This window comes from Aythya ferina, assembly GCF_964211825.1.
Source record: "Aythya ferina genome assembly, chromosome: 2".
NCBI classification, from domain to species: Eukaryota; Metazoa; Chordata; class Aves; order Anseriformes; family Anatidae; genus Aythya; species Aythya ferina.
The window spans coordinates 10525678-10546467 of record NC_140297.1 but is presented as its reverse complement, the minus strand read 5'-3'; the positions used below and the strand labels follow the sequence as shown (position 1 = coordinate 10546467).

At 38.6% G+C, this 20790-nt stretch overlaps 1 protein-coding gene across 3 annotated transcripts in view; it reads left to right on the top strand.

Annotated features, from left to right (window-relative positions):
* Positions 1–20790, top strand: part of ESYT2 (extended synaptotagmin 2) — an 80569-nt gene that overhangs the window by 29074 nt on the left and 30705 nt on the right. For all 3 annotated transcript variants that reach the window (XM_084510023.1, XM_084510021.1, XM_084510022.1), the window contains exons 4-6: positions 48–124; positions 5447–5519; positions 6352–6441. In XM_084510023.1, the coding sequence (XP_084366149.1) occupies positions 48–124; positions 5447–5519; positions 6352–6441 (240 nt within the window). The remainder of the gene's footprint in view (positions 1–47; positions 125–5446; positions 5520–6351; positions 6442–20790) is intronic.

Here is a 20790-nt window from a genome sequence, read left to right as displayed (position 1 = left end):
TGTATACAGCAGAAGCATCCAACTTTAATTTGCTTCATTTTTTTCAGCCGCTGAGGATAAATGGTGTAAAAGTGTACACTGAAAACGTGGACAAAAGGCAGATCATTTTGGATCTTCAAATCAGGTAGTCTTTATTTTCATATTGCAGCTGTGTCCACACTTTAGAATATGTGCCTTGTTTGATTGGGCAGTTATGCTGGGGTGAGAGGAAAATAATTGTTTTGGTGCACAAATATAGTTACCTCTAATTGATTGCATATGAATGGAGGAAGGAACTGCATGCTGTAAATAGAATTAATTTGAGGGAAGTAGTGTATCAACTCAGTGTGTGACTGCACCACTAAACTAACATTTTTTAATTAAAAACAAAAACTTCCTAGAGCTAAAGCATGACCTTTGCGTGTTTTTTGTTTGTTTTGTTTGTTTCTGTATTTTTTAATGCAATAAAACTTTGCCATCGGGTTTAGTCTAATCTAAAATTTCAGATATAAGATGTTCAGGTATTTTTGTCTTTTCTCAGTTACTTAGATTCTTTATAAACACACTCTGATAAACAGAATGATAGCTGCTGAAGTGACTTGTGCTCATACCACCAACTGAAGTAAATCTATGTATTATATAATGCTCAGCAGCTTCAGGTTTCTTTGCCCTTTCCTCGTGACCCCTTTTATATAGGTTTATAAATAGATCTAGCCAATGCTTGCCAAAGTCTTTCTCAACACTGAATCTGCAGTTACAGAGTTTTTTTGAAAGCACACCCCGTGAATCCAGCATCATTTGTGTATTTAGCAATCATAGATAAATCTTACAGTGACTACTTTTGCCTTTTTGTAGCTTGTGGAAAGACCATGTTTGTCAGTCAGTTGATAATCCATCCAACTGCCTTCTGCATTTCTTTCTGCTTCCCTGGCAGTAACCAGCAGGATGATTGGTCCTCTCAGCCCATTTTCCAAAATCAGTTCTGAACTTTGAACTTGGTTATTCTTAATTTTGATTTATCTAAATCCCAACTATGTTGAAGATTATAGGCTTCTTTATCTAAGATGGGCCTCAGAGTGCTAAGATCTAAATTGGCTGCTGCATACTTTCCTGGATTTTAGAGCTGGGAGGCTGATGACCTCTGCAAGCAGGGGCCAATGTCTTTATTGAGTTGAATCACTTTGTATCTGTAGGAAGAAGAGAGCTATCCACATCAGTGCTAGGTGGTGTTGGACAAAATACAAGCAGGATTTTTTCTAGGGAGTGTTTCACTGGGTGGATGCTGTTAGTACTGAAAGGAAAAAATTCTTCAGTTTTCTCTTTGCTAAAAATTTGTAAAAATTAAGTATCAGGATCACATTTGCAAAGGAGCACTTCGCTTTTCTCTTATGTTCAAAATTTGTCAAAACTCATGTTAGAATTTAACTTAACTATTAGTTTAACTATTTAAAAAACTAGTTAGAATTTAACTAAACTAACTATTAAATAATATGGAGACCTTCTAAAAAATAATGAAGATAGTCCCAAATACAGAATCACAGATCACCGTAATCTGGGAAATAGTGCTATTCTTAGTTATTTTATTTTTTTTTCTGGATATCTCCTGTTGGCTACATTGACTACAAAGTATGCTTTGCTTCTGGTCTGATTGAATACAGCTGTTCCTGTATTCATACAATACTGTCCTCATTAAATAGTAATCTATCTCTATGATCTGTACAGGGGTCACACACATTTCTCAGATATTATGATCTGAATGTACAGAATTTGCTTACTAAATGAGTCTTCAAGTTGTATGTTATGTTACAGTGGAATATTCTATACTACACTGACTGTTGATGGACCCAGCCAAGTATCTTAGCAGATAATGTCATATTTAACTTTATTACAGGGTTGAAAGTTGTTGACTTTATATCCTCAACTGCAGTTTATTATTCTTTTACTTCAGTTGGTAGCCATGTTATTGTGGATTTTTCAAATGAACATATTAATACCCAGTGTTTATTACACAAATAACTTGAGTTAACCTTTCTGCTCTCATTATCATGTTTTCATATAATTTTATATAGATAGAAAGATATAGATAGAAATTACATTGTTTTAAATTGTGAATTAAAAAATATAAACCTATTTTTAAACTGTACAGTCACTCCACATTCTTTCCAGAGAAAGCAGTAGTCACTTTCCTTTCACATAGACCCCTGTCATTATGTCATCTACCAGTTCCCCAAACTGGACACTTAAAATAGTCTGAAATAAATCCCAATGTTGCACATTACAAGAATGTTTTGGAACTATTGTTTACTTCTGTTTAATGGCTTGATAAGATTTGCATTTGTTTGACTTCACATAGATGGCATCATCACACATGGAGTGCAGGAGACTGCAGATGCTTTGAATGAAGGATGTCATGAATGCAGTAACTCTGAGTTTTGTTTTCTTTTGATTGCACCTGTTGGTTGTCGGGGGAAAGGGGCAGGGGTCCTACCCTCCTGCTTATGTTGTGAGAGTAATTTATTTTATCTTGTTGATCTTTAAGCCATGAGAAGAGCAACTCCATTTTTTTTGTTATTTCCCAGACATTTCCATAATATTTCACCAGACTCCTAAAAATGTCTGAACAGTTTTTCACTGTACAAGTTACTGGAAAATAAGAAGCCTTTTGAGAATTCAAAATTAATACAGTTCTGCAACTAGCATACCTTACATGACAATCCTGCACTGGTAGCCCTTTCTTGGTAATGGCTGGTGTTCCTGTGCACCATAGTAAGGAAAAGATTTCAAACTTGAAAATGTAATTCAGCAGAGCTATTCAGCATATGAAGTCCCACCAGTATCAATTTGTAACCTCTGCAAATATTTAAAAAAAAAAAAATCCACAGTTAAGTTATAAAACTAACCAATTCAGCTTTCAGGACTGAAGTGTATCAGTTCTAGGATTTCTCAAGCAATTGATCTTGATGCAGCTTTTAATAACGCAACACTGTTCTCATGCTTTTGTTTATAGCTGTTTGGGCTTCTAAGGATAAGCTTGGAAGAACAGTAAACTACCTACCTGTTTTTATTAGCAGATAGCAGATTAAAAATATAAAAATAAAAAATCACCCAATTACTACAACAAATTGAGGAATAGTAGTGCTAGATGATTGAGCTTTAATTCAAAAGGGAATAGGAAATCTTGCAGTTGCTCCAAGAGACTAAAGTTTAACTTGCAGAAGCCTTGCTTCTACTGCAGGATCTGGAAAAAGATGCCCTGTAGAGGAAAAATCTCTTTTCAACAGCGTCTGGCCTCACTTAAGCTGCTTTATCTCCTCTCTTAGTTCCTTATTTCATTTTCTTTAATTAGGCAGCCTATTCAGGAAGCTTTTCAGATTTCATTTGTCCTTTCCTTATAACCCATATCTTCATAGGTAGCCTTCTTCTCCAGCCAGTAGGTACAGCTCCTAGTTTGTTCTTGTCTCTCATTCTGTAGAATCATTGACAATACTAATTTTCTTGTGAAATGTCACAAGCTGTCATCCTACATTCCTTGTTAAATCTCACAATTAGTTTGTTTCTAGACCTAATATGCCTCACTGTGGTGGTTTTACCTGGCTGGGCAGCTGAACTCCACCACAAACTCTCACCCCCCTTTCTCACAGGGAAAGGGGGAGAAAATATTATGAAAAATGGGGTCAAGGGTTGAGATACGGACAGGGAGATCACTCAACAATTACTGTCACAGGCAGAATAGACTCATGTAGGGAAAATAATGTAATGTATTGCCTATAACTAGCAGACTAGAACAGTGAGAACTAAAAGAAAACTAAAAACACCTCTCCCCATCCACCTCATTTGCCTTGCTCTGCCCTGGCTGGTGGCCTAGGGGCTGTGGTCAGTCCCTGACACTTCATCCTGCTTCTCCCTCACGGTCCCTCTCTGCCCCTGCTCCACGCGGGGTTTCTCCCACAGGATGCTGTCCTTCCTGAACTGAGCATCCAGGGGCTGCCATACGGCTCCATCCCATGGGGTCCATCCCCCAGGAGCAAACTGCTCCAGCACGGGTCCCCCATGGGCGGCAGCTCCCCCCAGACCCCCTGCTCCTGCGTGGGCTCCTCTCCACGGGCTGCAGCTCCGGCCTGGGGCCTGCTCCTGCAGGGGCTCTCCATGGGCCACAGCCTCCTCCAGGCCACATCCACCTGCTCCACCGGGGGCTCCTCCACCCATGGGGGGGCTGCAGCGTGGAGATCTGCTCCATGTGGGACCCATGGGCTGCAGGGGAACAGCCTGCTCCACCAGGGGCCTCTCCACAGGCTGCAGGGGAACTTGTGCTTCGTGCCTGGAGCACCTCCTGCACTCACCTTGGGGGCTGCAGGGCTGCTTCTCACCCCTCTCTCCCAGCTGCTGTTGTGCAGGTTTTTTTCCTTTTCTTAAATCTGCTCTCATAGAGGTGCAAACAACTTTGCTTACTGGCTTAGCTCTAGCCTAGCCACTGACAGGTCCCTTTGGAGTGGGTTGAAACTGGCCCTGATCTGACATGGGGCAGCTGCTGGGCTCTGCTCAGAGGCTATCCCTGCAGCCTCATGCTCCCAAACCCTTGCCATGTAAACCCAATACACTCGCAGCATCTGCAGTTCTAGGAGAAGATTCACTCAGCTCTCTGCTGATATGCATTTGACCTGTATGGAGCTTCAGGGAATGCAGCAGCTATAATCTGAGTCTGTGTTCTGTGCAGTTAATTTTTCATCCTTATCACATGCGTGAAATAGTTGGGGATTTTATGATCTTCTACAAATCTCTCCCTGATATGTAGGCCAGCATGTGCACAATCTTAATCCTCTGACCCAGTAAGGGGTGCTGCCCAAAATGGGATGCAAGAACTCTTCAAGGGAGAACCTTCATTGTTTTAATATGTTGTTTTCTTGTTTCCTTCCCTCTCCCTTCAGAAAGGGCTTGATTCTGTTTTGGCTTAAGCCTTGCTTAGTGAATTCATCCAGCTCAGCATGTCCAGCTTATTGAGTTTCTAAATATGACTGTTATAGCAAGTCTTTGAATAATTCAGACAACTTTCGATTTGTAGCAAAATAACAGCCTCTGTATAGTGCTTCTCATGGTTACACTAGGCGAAAGTGGGTTTAGGAGCACATAGTGTCAATGAGACTTGCATAATAGTTTTCCTAAAATGGAATATGAATTGTGTGTCCATTATTTCCCCTAAATAAGGCTACACCTGTGTTTTGTCTTATGCATACTTCTGGAGATGCTAACATACTTTTTTGTATCAATTTCTGAGCGTTTTGATGATAGTGGTGATATTTTGAGGTGCATGTCTTTTTTTTTTTTTTTACTATCTTGACTTTATGTTTTAATGTTGGCATGCATTTTTACATGTAGACAGATGCAAAGTATGGCCATATGCAGAGTAAAACTAACACTATTGCAGTTTAGTCTATAAAAATGAAATATTCTCCATGTTTTTTTTTCTTAGTTTTGTTGGAAACTGTGAAATTGACTTGGAGATCAAGAGATACTTCTGCAGAGCTGGTGTGAAAAGTATACAGGTGAAGTTCACTATTTTTCCTTTTTTATTTTGATAGCCAGTCATCACTGAATTGTCGTTTGCCGATGAAATCATTGCCAAACTACACCAGTAACTGCGTAATTTTGTTGCTTACTGTTTTTTTCACAGTTGCATAATATTGATATTATGTAAACTTCAGTGACATGACTTAACTGAAAGGGTACATTTTTAAATCAGAACCATTTTCTGCTGGAGAAGATAGACATCATTTCACATCAAACCAGCGCAAGCGTACATGTGAGATGTAGGTTCATGAGGGGAATCGTGGACCTCAAAACTCTTTTTTATTTAATATCTCAGTGTTAGATGTGATTATTAGTTTTAGGTAGTGGTGCTCTTACCTTTTGGTAATGTTTCACAAGTTTCCTCAAATTTCTGGTGACAGATCTATCTAACATGGAGAAAAAAAAAAAGTGTTTGTTTTTTTTTGTCTTGAGATGCCTATAAGCATGAACCTACTTTTCTTCTAATACGTATGGATTCTACTGTTTTGTTTGGTACCATATTTGTTTATGTTGAACTATGTAATTAATCTACTTTGTATTTTTAGCAAAATTACTACAAAATTACTACTGATGTGACCTAGTATCATGTAGACGAATGAAACAAGTTTGTAAGTCCAATTGTTTAGAACCTGTGTATTTTTTTTTGGTTTGGATGGTGTGATGATATAAACAGATAGATATAAAAAATTCTTCCATACTCAGGAAGTTCATGAATTAGGAGTGTGAGGATTGCCAGTGAAAAGATTTTGTTTAAAACTCAAACTAAAGTAAATTCTATTGCCTTTTTTCTTTCCTCTCCTTCTCTAGATCCATGGTACTATGAGAGTTATCCTGGAACCACTGATTGGAGACATGCCTCTAATTGGAGCACTATCACTTTTTTTCCTTAGGAAACCTGTAAGTACGATTATCTCTGTTTCTAGTCATTTTAGATTGTTGATGATAATAGTCACTAAATGATGGAGTAAGAATTAAGCAGCAAAAGGAAAGAACTTGGGAAATCACTATTATTTGATTGAGCTTAATTTCTCAGAAAAATAGTGGAACACATTTTATGAATGCTAGAAGAAAACAAGGTGAATAATAATTACTTGGAAATTATGAAGTGTGTTGTCAGAGCTGTCAAATTTTCCTTACAAGACTTATGATTAAGAGAAGAGCAATAGGTACTGTCTAGGTGATTTGTAAGAAAGCTTTTGATGCTGTTCCCCCTGACAGTCTGCTAGGGAGCATGGTCTGTGTTAAAATTCCACAAGATCTGTGCGGTTGTTTGGAAAACTGTGACAGCACTACTCACCACAAATTAAAGTCAGAGTGGATGTATTGAGATTGCCTACTCTACTGATTAAAGTTTTTATCTTAGATAGCAGGTAGGTGATTTCCATTACATTTACCAGAGACCGAAGTATGAAAACAGGTGAAGCCCAGAGATGGAATTGGCATTCAAGTCAATTGTGACAGTAGCAGAAGTTGGAGGGGGAGAATACGTCTCGTAATTCAGTTGGAAGAAGTGCTGGGCCAAAGTGCCTGTTTGAGCAGGAATACTAGCCAAGGCTGAGCCAGCGGTGTCTTGCTAGTTAATGCCATAAAATAGTTAAAATGCCATAGCTAGACCAGGATGTGTAAACAAGAAGAGAGCCTGCAAGACATGTTCTGTTTCAAGTATGGCATTTCAGCAAAGATATTAACCAACTGGAGAGTATCCAAATTAGGGAGATGAGAATTAAGTTGATTGTCAAGGACAGACCAAAAGAATGGGAATTGTTTAGTTTAGAGAAGACTGAGGAGAACATATTCTTAAAAAATGTGAAGGGCTGTTACAGAAAAGCAGCACACAATGTTTTCTGCATATCCATGGCAGATAGGATAACAAATAATCGCAGCAAGGAAGATTCAGGATGGACAAGTGGAATAAGGGAAAGCCTGAGTGGTAGTGCTAGTGAGGGACTGCAGTAGGCTGCCTAGAGACATTTTGAATCTCTGATGTCTTCTAAGAACAGATTGGATGTGCATCCATTAGGATTTATACATAAGTATAACCCTTAACACTTCACAAGGTTCTGATGAGGATGTTGTCCCCCAGCCTGTTGGCAATACTTTGCCTAATGCAGCCCAGAATACCGTTAGCCTTCTTTGTTGCAAGGGCATGGTGTCCACCCTGTGTCCACCAGGAACCAGAGGTCCTTTTCTGCCAGGCTGCTTTTGTGGTCCCCAGCAGGGTGCATAGGGCTGTTCTTCCCCAGGTTCAGGACTTTGTACTTTTCCTTTTGAACTTCATGAGATTCCTGTCAGCCTATTTCTCCAGCCCATCGAATACCCTCTGGGTAGCAACACAACACTCTGGTGTATCTGCCACTCTCCCCAGTTTTGTGTCATCTGCAAAACTTGTTGAGCATACGCTCTGCCCCATCGTCCAGGTTGCTAATGAGAATGTTAAACAGGGCTAGACCCAGGTACCAGTAAGAGGGGTTAACAGCAATTAGGAACATAATGGAAATTCTTATTATATGCAGACTTCTTTAAAGAAAAGTATCGTTTCCATCTATGATTCAGAAGTATACATTCCATTGGAAGCTTTTGTGTCTCAGATATGTTCTAATTACACTGTAAAAATCGTGTCAACATTTAACAATTTCAGACTATGCCAGGTCATACATTGCAAGTACATGGGTTTAGGCATTTTGAAACAGTCTCAGATTGATCACCTCGGTTTCCTCATCAGTCTGCAACTTTGAAAAGTTGATCTAGTTTTGAAGGTGTTAAGGAATGTGCGTGTATTCTTTACTTGAATAACATCAGAAATCATGCTTTCATCCCATTCTTTCAACAATTATTTTGAGCAAATGTCCTCTGGTAAATTTTTGCTGACTTAATGGAAAGATGGGCTTCTGAGAGTGTTCAGGTATGGTATAACAAAACCTTCTAGTGCTGGTTTCTTCTTTCATGTGGCTTGTTTCATCTCTGTAGCGAAACCATGTTTGCTTTGGTAGGGGGAATATAGACTGAAGTCTCAGTAAAACATGTATGAGATAGGAAATGGTTTGCAGATAATTTAGTGAGCTCTTTTGTAGAAGTGAAGTACTTCATGCCAAACTGATAAAAACATCATTGCTCTTATTTGGAGAGAATTGGGCACCAAATTTCAATTTCCACACGTTTCTTTGAAGTGGGTCTAAACATTAGGGAGACGTCTGCTTAGTTTTGTCTCATTTTTATCCTCTGAGATGAGCAGTATGGGTTTAGGGCATCTGTTAATGTTCATGTTTACATTGGCAAAATAAGTAGGGCCATGACAAGGATTTGAACAATGCATTACAACAGTCTGCACTTTGTAATCCTTAGCATTTTATTCCCCTGCTCTTATTTTGCTGCTCCCTGCTCTTATTTTGCTGTTTAGTGCTCTCCCAAACAACTTCCAGACTCAGTACAGCACACAGTTTGTTACAGGGACTATGCAATGGGCAAGTTAAATGCAAACAATCTTTTCTGGGGCAGCAGGGAGAAGAGTTTAGCTGTGTGATCACAGGCTTTATTTCTTATCTATGGGGTTAAGAATGATCCATGACCTGTTCTTAATGTTGTCAGTGTGGCTTGTGTCATCTCTCTGTTCTGTTTTGACTTCACCAAGATGGAAGCTAGCATGTGCTCCTCCTGCAGACAGAAGCCTTTCTCCTGGCACACTCTGTGCTTGAGCCATGACAATATTATTATGTATTATGTCTGGACTGCTTCCTTAGGGTATGCCCTGCAGCTATTGCTTCTTTATTGCTTTCTAGGGGAGAGGTAGGAAAACTCACGTAGTAGCATAGCCCTAAAGGAAGAGACCAACAACTGGCGTGCTTGTTGTCCCAAATATTTCCTCTGTTTCCCCCTCTCGGCATCATCCTCTAATAGCTTTTGTCCTAACCTTTCATTCTTGGTACTTTCAGGACCTCTCCGGTTGCATTTTAGCTGCAGTAAATGTTTCCATCCCTCACCCATTCTAAGGTCTACACAATTGTGAAGTGCTCATCTCAATCAACCTGCAACTTAGCTAGTAAACTGAAAGTATAGCAAATGAAACACCTCTCATTTGTAGTCAGTAGCTTGCTGAACAAGTGACTTTGGGAAAAACTTTGTCCAGAGTAATTTCGTTTTTAGTCCTACCCCTGTGCCATCTTAATACGGGTCTGGTTGACTTAGTGGTACAAAAAAGGATGAGAAATAGACTAAACTACTAACATTAAAAAGCACCCCTCCCCCCCAACCCCCCCCAAAAAAAAAAAATACAAAATTATTGGAAGTATTTTCACCCTACTTCTGTTTAAAAACTAAGCTTGGTGGTCAAGTTTCAAGCAAACCTAAAGTACAGAAAATGTATCTGGAAGCAACTTATTCCATGGTTTTAGGTTATACACAGCTCTTCAGTTTTTTTTCCCAAGCAGACTTCTTTCCACACTCCAGTGTACTTTCTTGGTATTTGTTTTTCTGACTTCTGTAGAAAAATGTAAAATAGGGCTTATTATAGCAGTACCCAAATTCTGTCACCTTACTAGAGAGCAAGTGACTGCAGCCAAGAAAAGCTTTTCTTCAGTTTTTCTGTTAGCAGGGATGAGGAATTAGTTGGCAGCTAGCCGGAGATTTTCTTTGCATATTTTCCAGTCTAAAGTAACTGGCAACAATTCCACTTGCTCTGTATCATCTGTTTGCTGGCCTTAATGACTATATAAGGCAACACTGCCTAAATTAATAGTTCTGAACGTGCTTGTTTAATGAGTTTGCCAGTATCATATTTCCAAGTAATTCATGGGGCTTTTGATGCTGCGAGAGTTATTTATTACTTTGCATAAACTTTTAAAATGCTGTATTTTGCTCTTGTTTTTGTGAAGGTATTAAAATTTTCATCAGCTTATAAAGTATGCCCAAATTTGTAAGACATCTCAAGAGAGAGAAATATGTGCATTCCTAACGTTTTGAAGTTTTCTTTTAAATCTGTGAGCTTCCATGCTAGAGAAGTTAGTGCTGTGTAAATGGCTAAGGTCTTTCACAAGGTCTTTTTCATGACTTATCATTATGTTAGTACAATGTATATTTAGCATATGTTCTCTTTCTCAAAGTGTAGTTATCTTTCAGCTTTAGAACAAATTATCACATAATTAATCTGATTTTTTGTTCATTTATAGAAAAGTATACGGCTTTTACAGCTGTACTGTGAATTGGTAATTTTCAAAAGTTTGTTTAGTGACATACTTAATATTGAAAACCAGTTCTAACTGGTTTTCTAACTCAGTCCTTTTCTCTTAAAAAAAACAACAACAACAACAACAAAAAAACCTTCTAGCCACACCCCACCCTCTCCTTTCCCCCAGAAAACACTACCACCACCAAAAAAAAAAAAAAACACAGCAAATCATAATACTATTGTTCTAAAAAAAGGATGGAAAGTAAGATGCCTTCCAGGAAAAGTGGGCAATTATTCCAAAGCACTTATTTTTATATTCACACTTTGCCCTTCACTTGCCAAATCAAGCTGTGCTCTGCACTCTTTACAGATTGATTCTGTCCTGTCGTTGTGCTTGATGTAATATTGTTTTATTGTTTCATTTATTATTGGCTGTCTTTGGAAAATTCAGTGCTGGATGTGAGTTTCAAAATCATCAGTAATGATGAAAATTAGACTTTAAAGGAATCCTTGCACCAAAAAGTACTCTGTAGTGAAATGCCTGAAAAAAAAAAAAATAATGAAGTGATTATGTGGAATAGAGAAGAATATTGTTTGGTTTGCTCTCAGTTGATCAAAAAAGCCTTCAGGATGTATAGGACTATGGGTATCTTCACTTTTTAACCTCTTTAAAGGGCCTTGTGGAACACCTGGATAAATTGTGGAGTGTAGGTACTGCTACAATATATATACATGTATATATTTAAATTACTCATGCTACTCTTGATTATAAAGTGAAAATCATTTGCCCTGTTACACTGAATGCTTATAATTTGCTCTAACATTTATTTATTTATCTATTTATTTATTTATTTATTTATTTTTAAATTTAAAGGCAGTGGGATGGTTTCATGACTGTTTTAAATAAATAAATGTTGCTGCTTCCACAGTACCTTAGTCTCCTCTCCCTATGCCCTCCTTCCTTTCAGTATTAGTGTCTTCCTTTTACCAGTATTGAAATTTCAGATCCTGAAGGAAGCTTGCTCAGGGAGGTGAGCACACAGAATATTAAACACAGCAAGAAGTGACTAGTTTCTTGTTTTGTGTCTTTTAGCACCTTGAGCTGTCTCACTAAGGAGTCAGTGTGCCCATACTAGTGTGAGGGTTTGAGCAAAAATGCAGGAGTGGTAGAAGGATAGAAAACAGTAGAAAGAAGAGGCAATCAGCTTGAATTGTAACTTCAAGTAGATGACACTAAGAAGAATAGCAAGGTGCGTAGGATTCTTGTAGGACGAACCATGAAACTTCTCTTGGTCACTTTCATTCAAATGTTCTGCTGTCTTCCCCCCAATGTACACCTTATCTGTGTAGTTATTCTCTTGCTTAATCTTTAGATAGTTACAACTGAAAAACCTTCTGCTGGTAAACACGGTTCCTGTGCAAAGATAGACATCTGTTTCTTAGAACAATGATGAAAACCAGTGTAATTTCCACTTTGTGACATTGTATGATCTAGCCATGCTTGAGAGACTGAGTTTATCATCTGTTTACTGGGGAAATGCACTGGGGAATGTCATTTATTAAATTATTACAGTAATATTGCAGTTTTGCAGTACAGTGGTAGTGGGCTGTGTTCTGCTAACGCAGACAAATTTTACTGTATTCCTGCATGACCATTCACAAATAATAGAAGAGGGCATATTACTTTCCTTCTTATAATAAATTTCTAAGAAAAATTACAACTTAGCACTGGAGTTGTATCACTGGCGGGGCTGAAATTTGCTCTGTGGAAACCTTCCACTTCCATAATGTGACTAGCAGGAAGCTTTCCATCAGCATTTTAAAATACTTCGTGGCTTTTCTTCTGAGAATTAGTAGAGCTTTTGGCAGCCAATAAAGCCACAACTCTGGCAGTGTTTAGAGGCTGCCTTTTGTACTGTGATGAGCTATTGCAATGGCACTGTATATTCTGTATTCTACTATATTCCAGTACATTTGTTTCAATTCGTAAAGGCTGTTGATATTCACTTTGTTTTAGGAGGATTGTCCTATTATCATTGGTTTAAACATCTATGAATATCAGAACTATTCTTGTCTGTTACTTATTCTGTCTATTACCCTGGTACTTGTTCTCTGTTGCATACAACTGATTTAGGGATTTAGCAAACTTGTTAATGTAGTAGCAGATTGATGGAGAGCTTTATGTGGTTACTGTGACATCTGCAAGTTTTTTTTTTTGTTTTTTTTTTCAACAGAATTTAAATAACACCTGTTTATTCATTTGCATTGTTTTGCTTTATCCACACTTAGGTATGCACCTTGCACATTAGATGCTCTTGAACTCCTTCACAGTCTCCTGAAATAGCAAAAGTAGCAAATTCCTTTGTTCTGTTTTTCTGGTTCTTTTTACTGTCACTTTTCCAGATGATTAATAAGCATTATGTGTAACCAATTCAACCCATCTCTCGCATGTAGAGAATATCTGGGAACTTTCCATTTCTGTTTTCTGAAGCTGTCTCTGGAATAGGCTTTAGAAGCTTTCCACTTTTCGTGGTGCTTCTGCCCCTGCGTTATCTAGGTGAATTCCCAAACTAGTGTGTTTGAGGGCTCCCCACACCAGGCATGCTTTAAAGCCTCAAATACTGCAGATAGATGTCAGGAAGGAAAACAAAGGAAATTTCAGTAAATATTTAGAACTCAGCTTATGATGGATTTTCTACTCTATTATATGGTATATGACATGGTTATGCATGATGTCCAATCTTGCTTGAATGTTTGATTAATAAACTCTAAAATTATATAACCAATTGATCACACCTTAAGTCAGCCAGAGTTTTAAGGTACCCCAAAAACAGTTTTAACCCTTGAGTTTTCTTAAAACACAAAGTAGGCGGGGTACTTTTCAAACAGATCCCAGCTTTAATATTGAGTCAGTCAAATAGTAAAGTTTAAAAACTTGCTAGGAGTGTTTTTCCATTTGGGGTCCTTGCCACCTTGCAAGAAGGGAGGAGAAGCTGTCAGATCACTGCCCTGGCCATGCAGCATCCTGCCTCTGCAGGCCTCCCACTGCTCCCTGTGCGAGTCTGTCGAGCAGGGAGATGTCATTTCTGATTACTGACTTAGTGCTGCCTTGATTGGACATCCAGGGACCTTTCTTTCCTTTGTCTCATCTACTCTCTTGGGCAGATGTACTGCAAGGTCATCACATAAATAGGCCTTTGTGTGTGGTATGAAAATTTGGTTGGACCAAGCATTTAAACATAGACATGTTTTGTTAAGGAAGTACCAATTGCAATAACAAAGTCACCTAACCCTGTGAGTACAAGTACATCTAATCAGTTTGTTGGACATCTGTTGGACAATCGCTGGCTCCCCACATAAGGATTTTATGTTCCTTTTTCTTTCCTCCAGCTTACATAATAAAACATTTACAGGAATAAGAAGGATTTGTGTCTTGGTACGACTGTACTTTCAGGTGTATTGCATTAGTCTTCAGTATAGCCTAGATAAGACACAAATTTCTTGGTTTTCATGGAAGAAACATTTTTTCCCCACTGCTGTGAGCTGAGGAAGAATTGAAAGAAGTTTGACTAACATGACAAATGTACTCATTAATTGAGAACCTGAACGGCTGTCTGAAATCCTGCCCTAGGCTGGTTTGCTGTCTGGTAGCAGTCTGTCTGTTTGCAGCGCATCTCACCTCTCTGTCGCAGTGAGTTATGGAAAGACACCACGCTGTTTCTGGCTCCTGGCAGAGTTTCACCCGGTGACAAATTCTGCATGCAGTCTTTCCAGTGCCCTGCTCATTCTGCTGCAGCGAACCAGCTGGCATCCCTTGAATCTAGCTAAACCAAGAGAATTATGCATTGCTTAAAGTACTGACAGAGAAGGAAATGTTATTGCTCAGCTATTTTGGATGCTTAGAGGCCAGACGTTTTTCTGATTAATGTTTAAGTATGGATTTTTCTGTATGCAGTACTTCATAAAACGATTGATTAACTGGCAGTCTTCCTTGCTCCCTTTTCCTCCTTAGGGCACTTTAGGTTAGCGATGATCCTTTAGCTTGCTATTAGAACCACAAGTTTTAGTGGTTCTTCTTCCTCTCCCACAAGTTATGGGATGTAGAATGAAAAGCCTTGTTACTTGGCTGTGACTGGAAGGCCTTCATCATGCATACCAAGCAGTGCTGTAAATTTGACTCCTTTCTTCTTTCTTCACTGAGTATTTCTGTTGTCAGTGCTCATCCGTGTAGTACTACAGATAAAAGTTTCTCTGCCTGAATTTGGTGTTGGTTTTTGGAAAACTCTTATTTTTGTGCATTACAAAATGTGTATCTTATGCTGGAGACTGATTGTGTTTGGAAGGCAAAAGTGTAAACCAAGGTTTTAAGAGGAATTAACATGAAGGAAAAACAAACAAAGCGCATCTGTCACTAACAGCTGTAGATTAAGATCAGAGAGCAGCTTGTTTTACTACAGTGATGTCAGGTGTATTTCCAATTACTACTGGTCTCTTCAGGTAGAACTGGAAAGGATGCACAGTACCGGGAAATGTAGCAAGTCTTGTCCACAAGTGGAGTTTACCTTCAAAACCCAAATAGTTAAAGTTTGATTTATGCCAGGAGTTTGAAGGCTTATATCCCTTCCAAAACATTTCATGGCTTAAGATTTATTTGCAAAGCTCTTCTATTAATCCTATAAAGTGCTTAACCTTAGTAATGTTTTTGACTTTCTTAGCTCCAGCTTTGAATGGAAAAGGAATTGTCTTCAACAGTTCAGAAATTGACCTGATTTTTGCTTTTTGTAATTGTTCCTGTACAATGAAAGGATGATTAGAAGTTTCTGATTAATACTTACTGCTTTTCTTCTCTAAATGCCCACTATTATTAGCAATCGTTTTTCAGTTTCTTTGTATGTGTAAATTTGACATGCTTCATGGCTTAATGGGGGCTAAGAACCAATGACATTGAACTGGTTGCAGTGCTTTTGAGAAGAGGCGTGTAATAATCAAACTATTGCTAATGAGGTTGTACCATAGGAATGATTGTGTTTTATATGCTATGATGCAACCCTACAGAATACTTTCTAGTCAAACTAATTGAAAATCTTTCCATTCTCAATGATATCTCTTAGGTTCTTTACTTCGTTCTGAGCAGTGGCTGTTAATACAGAGAGCACTATTATAAATGTTTCAGCCTAATGTAGGAGATGTTTCTCAATGCTGAATTTCAGCATGCATTATGTTGCTCAATTCAGTTAAGCCTCTTTAGGTGACAGTGAGGGACTTTGCCTTGTTAACTGCTGTATGCAAATGCCAAATGAAACATGAAAAAAATCAAAAGGAAATGCAAAGAATTTCTATTTATTCTGAAAATATCAGTAAATAAAACTGTTAAATGCAGGTATGTGTGATGCAGGTATGCGCGCTTTAGAATAAAGGACTACTTTATGGAGTGTATTTTCCTTCTACTTCGCTTATGAATAATGAAGGAAAGGAATGAATCTTGCAACAAAATGGATTCCTTGTCTTAAAACAGTGTAACATCGAGTCTTGCTACACTGCATAAATTTTCTAAGTGAGACATAATGTAATGTTAAATAATTAAGGAGTAGCCATCTAACACTAATTGCTTATACCATGGAGATGAGCAAATAGATGATAACTGATTACCCTGTGTTTATAAAAGTTGGGATTTTAGAGGTATTCCAACCTATAAGTAATGACACTTGTAATTACAATTTCTAGTGTCCAAAAATTAATTATTTTATCACAGAACTTGTTTTTGGAAAGCTACCCTTTACCATCTGCTCATGCAATTTGGTCAGTAGAGTTTGTATTACATTCAGACAATATCTTTCCTCATAATGTTATTTCATTTACCTCTACTGTTGTGTGCATCTGGAAGCACGAACTTGGAAGTTCAGGTTTATATTAGATAATATCTGATATTATGTTTCTGCTTTGTCCTGCAAGATAATTACCATACACAGAAACAAGTAAGTAAGTGAGAGGATGTCTTTGGAGCATACTAGTTATAAAGACAAAAATAACTTAATTATGAAATGCAATTACTACCAGGCAAATAAAAGTTTTCAGATTCAATTTCTCCAACTGTGTATTTCTCTAGTGATGTAACAGCTAAAAAATAAGTGATACTGGCAAATAATGCATTTCTTTTTTTTAAATTTACTTTTTAGTACAATATCTTTTTGATGAAACTTGCAAAATATGGCTTTAGAAATTTCTTAAAAATGGACCTAAGCTTTTATAGTAGCATTGATTCTGCAGTATCTTATTAGAAAGCTCCTGCTATTTCTAAAGGTAAAGGAAGAATGTTATTCATAGTTGAGCAGTGTCTAAAACTTCACATTTCTGTTCTCTGTACTGCTTCTATTTTGCTGTGGACACTTTGGGAAAGCGTTATTGGGGTTTGAGGCAGAACAATAAAAATGTGTTTTGTTTTGTTTTGTTTTTTTAATTGCTGTCTCACTTTTGTAATTTTTGTATCTGTTGAGATACTGAACATAGCTCTTGGGCAAAAATCACTATAGGAAATGGATGGGTAAAGGAAATACTTCATAATTGGGAAGGGAAAAAGGGAGGACAGAAAGGCCCATTTCGCTTCTCTTACTCTATAATTAAATACATACATCTGGCTGAAATTTCTTGTTTACTGCATTTCAACCCACACAATATAGAATTATGTGAAGAAAGAAAATGAATTGAATAGAACTTAATAATGAAATTTTGCTGTCATTTTGAGAGCTGTTCCCTTCTGTCTGATTATGTAATGACAGAATGAAAAATGGATTTGACATTGATTCTTTTGCAGTCTGGGAAACTTCAAGGGTTTAGAAAAATTGCATTTAATGGAAGCAAATAGATAAATTGCAATGATCTGGATAACCTTGTAGTTATTTAGTCCTAAGTGCCTCGGTTTCTAAATGTTAAACTAAGTCACGTTTTAGTTGACGGAGGTGGAGTGAAAGCTGCTTTGGATCATTCCCCAGAGATTAAGGTAGATGTCTGTATTAGAGAAGACCTCTTTCTGTCTGTCTTCTGACTACACAGAGATGCAAGAGTGTTAATATAAAGGAGGTTAAAACAAATTTGAAGGCATTTTCTGAATGGCTACCAGTAGAGCAAGTGCTAAATATTAAGCATATATTGGAACCTGTGGGTTTATTCACCCTTCTCAACATCATAGTTTGGAAGGCACTAATCTTATAGCCTGGATGTTACCAGATGCAATTTTTTCTCTTGTAGTAGGTTTGTGGAATCACAGAATGTTCAAAGTTGAAAGGGACCTCTGGAGATCACCCTCTCCAACCTCCCTGCTTGAGCAAAGCCACCTTGAGATGGTTGCCCAGGACCATGTCCAGGTGGCTTTTGAAGCTGCCAAGGAAGCAGACTTGACAACCTCTCTGGGCAACACTGCCAGTGCTCTTGTCAGCCAGTAAAAAAGTGCTTCCTGATGCTTAGAGTGTGTTCCAGTTTGTGCCCATTGCCTCTTGTCCTGTCACTGGGCACTGCTGGAAAAAGCCTGGCTCTGTCCTCTCTGCATGCTTCAGGCATTGATATTGATAAGGTCCCCTCTAAGCCTCCTCTAAGCTCAACAGTCCCAGCTATCTCAGCTTTTCCAAATCCCTTTTCCAGCCCCTTAATCATCTTCTTGGCCCCCTGTTGGACTTTTTCCAGCATGTTCATAGAATCCTAGAATGGTTTGGGTTGGAAGGGACCTTAAAGGACATCTAACTCCAACCACCCAGCCATGGGCAGGGACAGCTCCCACTAGACCAGTTTGCTCAAAACCCCACCCAGCCTGGCCTTGAACACCCCCAGGAATGGGGCATCCACAGTTTCTCTAAGAAACCTGTGCCAGTGCCTCACCACCCTCTGAGTGAAGAATTTCCTCCTAATATCTAATCTAAATCTACTCTTCTTTAGCTTAAAACTATTACTCCTTGTCCTATCAGTATACTCCCTGACAAAGACTCCCTCCCCAACTTTCTTGTAGGCCTGTAGGCCACCTTTAGGTATTGGAAGGCCGCTGTAAGGTCTTCCTGGAGCCTTCTACATCAGCCTGTCTTAGCAGGAGCCCCTTGATAATCCTTGTGGACTCAACCCGCCAGATCCATGTCATTCATGTGCTGTGGGCCCCAGAGCTGAACGCAGCACTCCCAGTGGGGTCTCATGAGAGCAGAGCAGAGGGGGACAATCCCCTCCCTCACCCTGCTGCCCGCAGTGTTTTTTTGATACAGGCCAGGACATGGTTGACTGTTGGGTCTGCAAGCGCACATTGCCAGCTCATGTTGAGCTTCTTATCTACCAACACCCCTAGGTCTTTCTCCTCAAGGCTGCTCTCAATCCATTCCCCACCCAGCCTGTATTTCTGTTTGGGATTACCCCAGCCCAGGTGTGGGACCTTGCACTTGGCCGTGTTGAACCTCGTGAGGTTCGCACAGGCCCTTCTTAAACTAGTCCAGTTCCTTCTGGAAAATGTCTCTCATGTACTGGGGAACCCAGAACTGGGCACAGTGCTTGGGGTGTGGTGTGACTGAATAGAAGGGAGGGATCACCACTGTGACCTGCTGGCAATATGGTATCTAATGTGGCCCAGGATACCATTACCCTTCATTGCAGCAATGGCACATCGCTGGCTCATGTAGGTTCTTGCAGTACATCCCATGATATGGCTTCTCTTTTACTGTGGAATGTTTAGGCATTAAATCTTAATACTTTTCCATTAAAGAGAGGATAATGATTATGAGCGAATATATTTTTTTTTTCTCCCAAATTATCTGTTACAGGTAGGCTAAGTGCTTCATAGATAACATTGTTGAAATATTTGGCCACTATTACAAAAGTACATTAAGTAACAGTGCACCTTATGTAAGTAACCGTATTATGTGTTATCTTTAGTCTAAGTATTCATAAACTATTAATAGATCCTTTATGAAGAATGGTATGTGCTGGTTTTTAAGTGGAAAAAGAATGTGGGGAGATTCTTCTTGCTAGTTTGTAGAAAGATGCAACATAGTTTCTTGCAGAAATCTGTTTTGTTTCAGCATTTAACTGGACCACCATGATTACTTTCTCAACTGAGGAATATCAAAATACTTTTAATTTTTTTTTCATGCAACCTTTCATAGTTCTTCTGGGTTACTTGGATTTGGAAGCATGGTGTTAGTTAAATGGGTTCAGCTTTGTTGCATATATTCAATTAAATTTTAAGCAATTAATATAAAGGTTTTAGTGAAAAAGCAAAGAAGCAAGCTTGGTTCTATTAGTTTTCTTATCTAGAATGAGAAGATTATAGGACTGAAAAGGATATTAGAATTTAGTCGTTAATGCCAACAGCACTGAAACAGAGTAAGTACCTTTACAGCGTTTTTATGTCTAACATTTAGATAAAGATCTTCACTGAAGGAAGTGTATATGATGTAGCAATGAATTATGCCTAGTAATTATTTTTGAAGACTTTTCTCACTTCAATATCTAATCATTTTGATACTTTTCTATATTGCGCTAATGGTAGAATGGATTTGTCTTTTTGTCATTGATAACAGCCTCCTTTGTGATTGCAAACTATTGTCAGGTCCTCGTTTGGCCTTCTTAATCCCAATCCTTCATTCTTTTTGTTGCTCATGTCTTCTAGATCTCTTTATGCTTCTTTTGATGCAGCCCAGGATATGGTTGGCTTTCTGGGCTGCAGGCACACGCTGCTGGCTCGTATTCAGTTTTTTGTCAACCGGTACCCCAAATCCTTCTCCACAGGGCTGTTCTCCATCCACATACCACCTAGGCTGTATTCATGTTAGTAACTGCTCATCTATACCGGATCTGTGGTGAATACACTCTTGAACAGAATCACATTTCATCATTTGATGTTTGCATAAAGTAGTTACTACATACTTATGTATGTTGGAGTGTGCATGTGTATTTTTATTTATTTACATTGAAGAACAAGGATGGATTAGAGGATGGTGCGTTGTCTTCCTTATCCTATTTTAAAAACTATCACAAATTATTTGGAGTGGAAGAGGTTTTGGTTTGCTGTTTAAAAAATTCCTGGAAACTGGTTATTAGCCTTCCACTGATCAGAA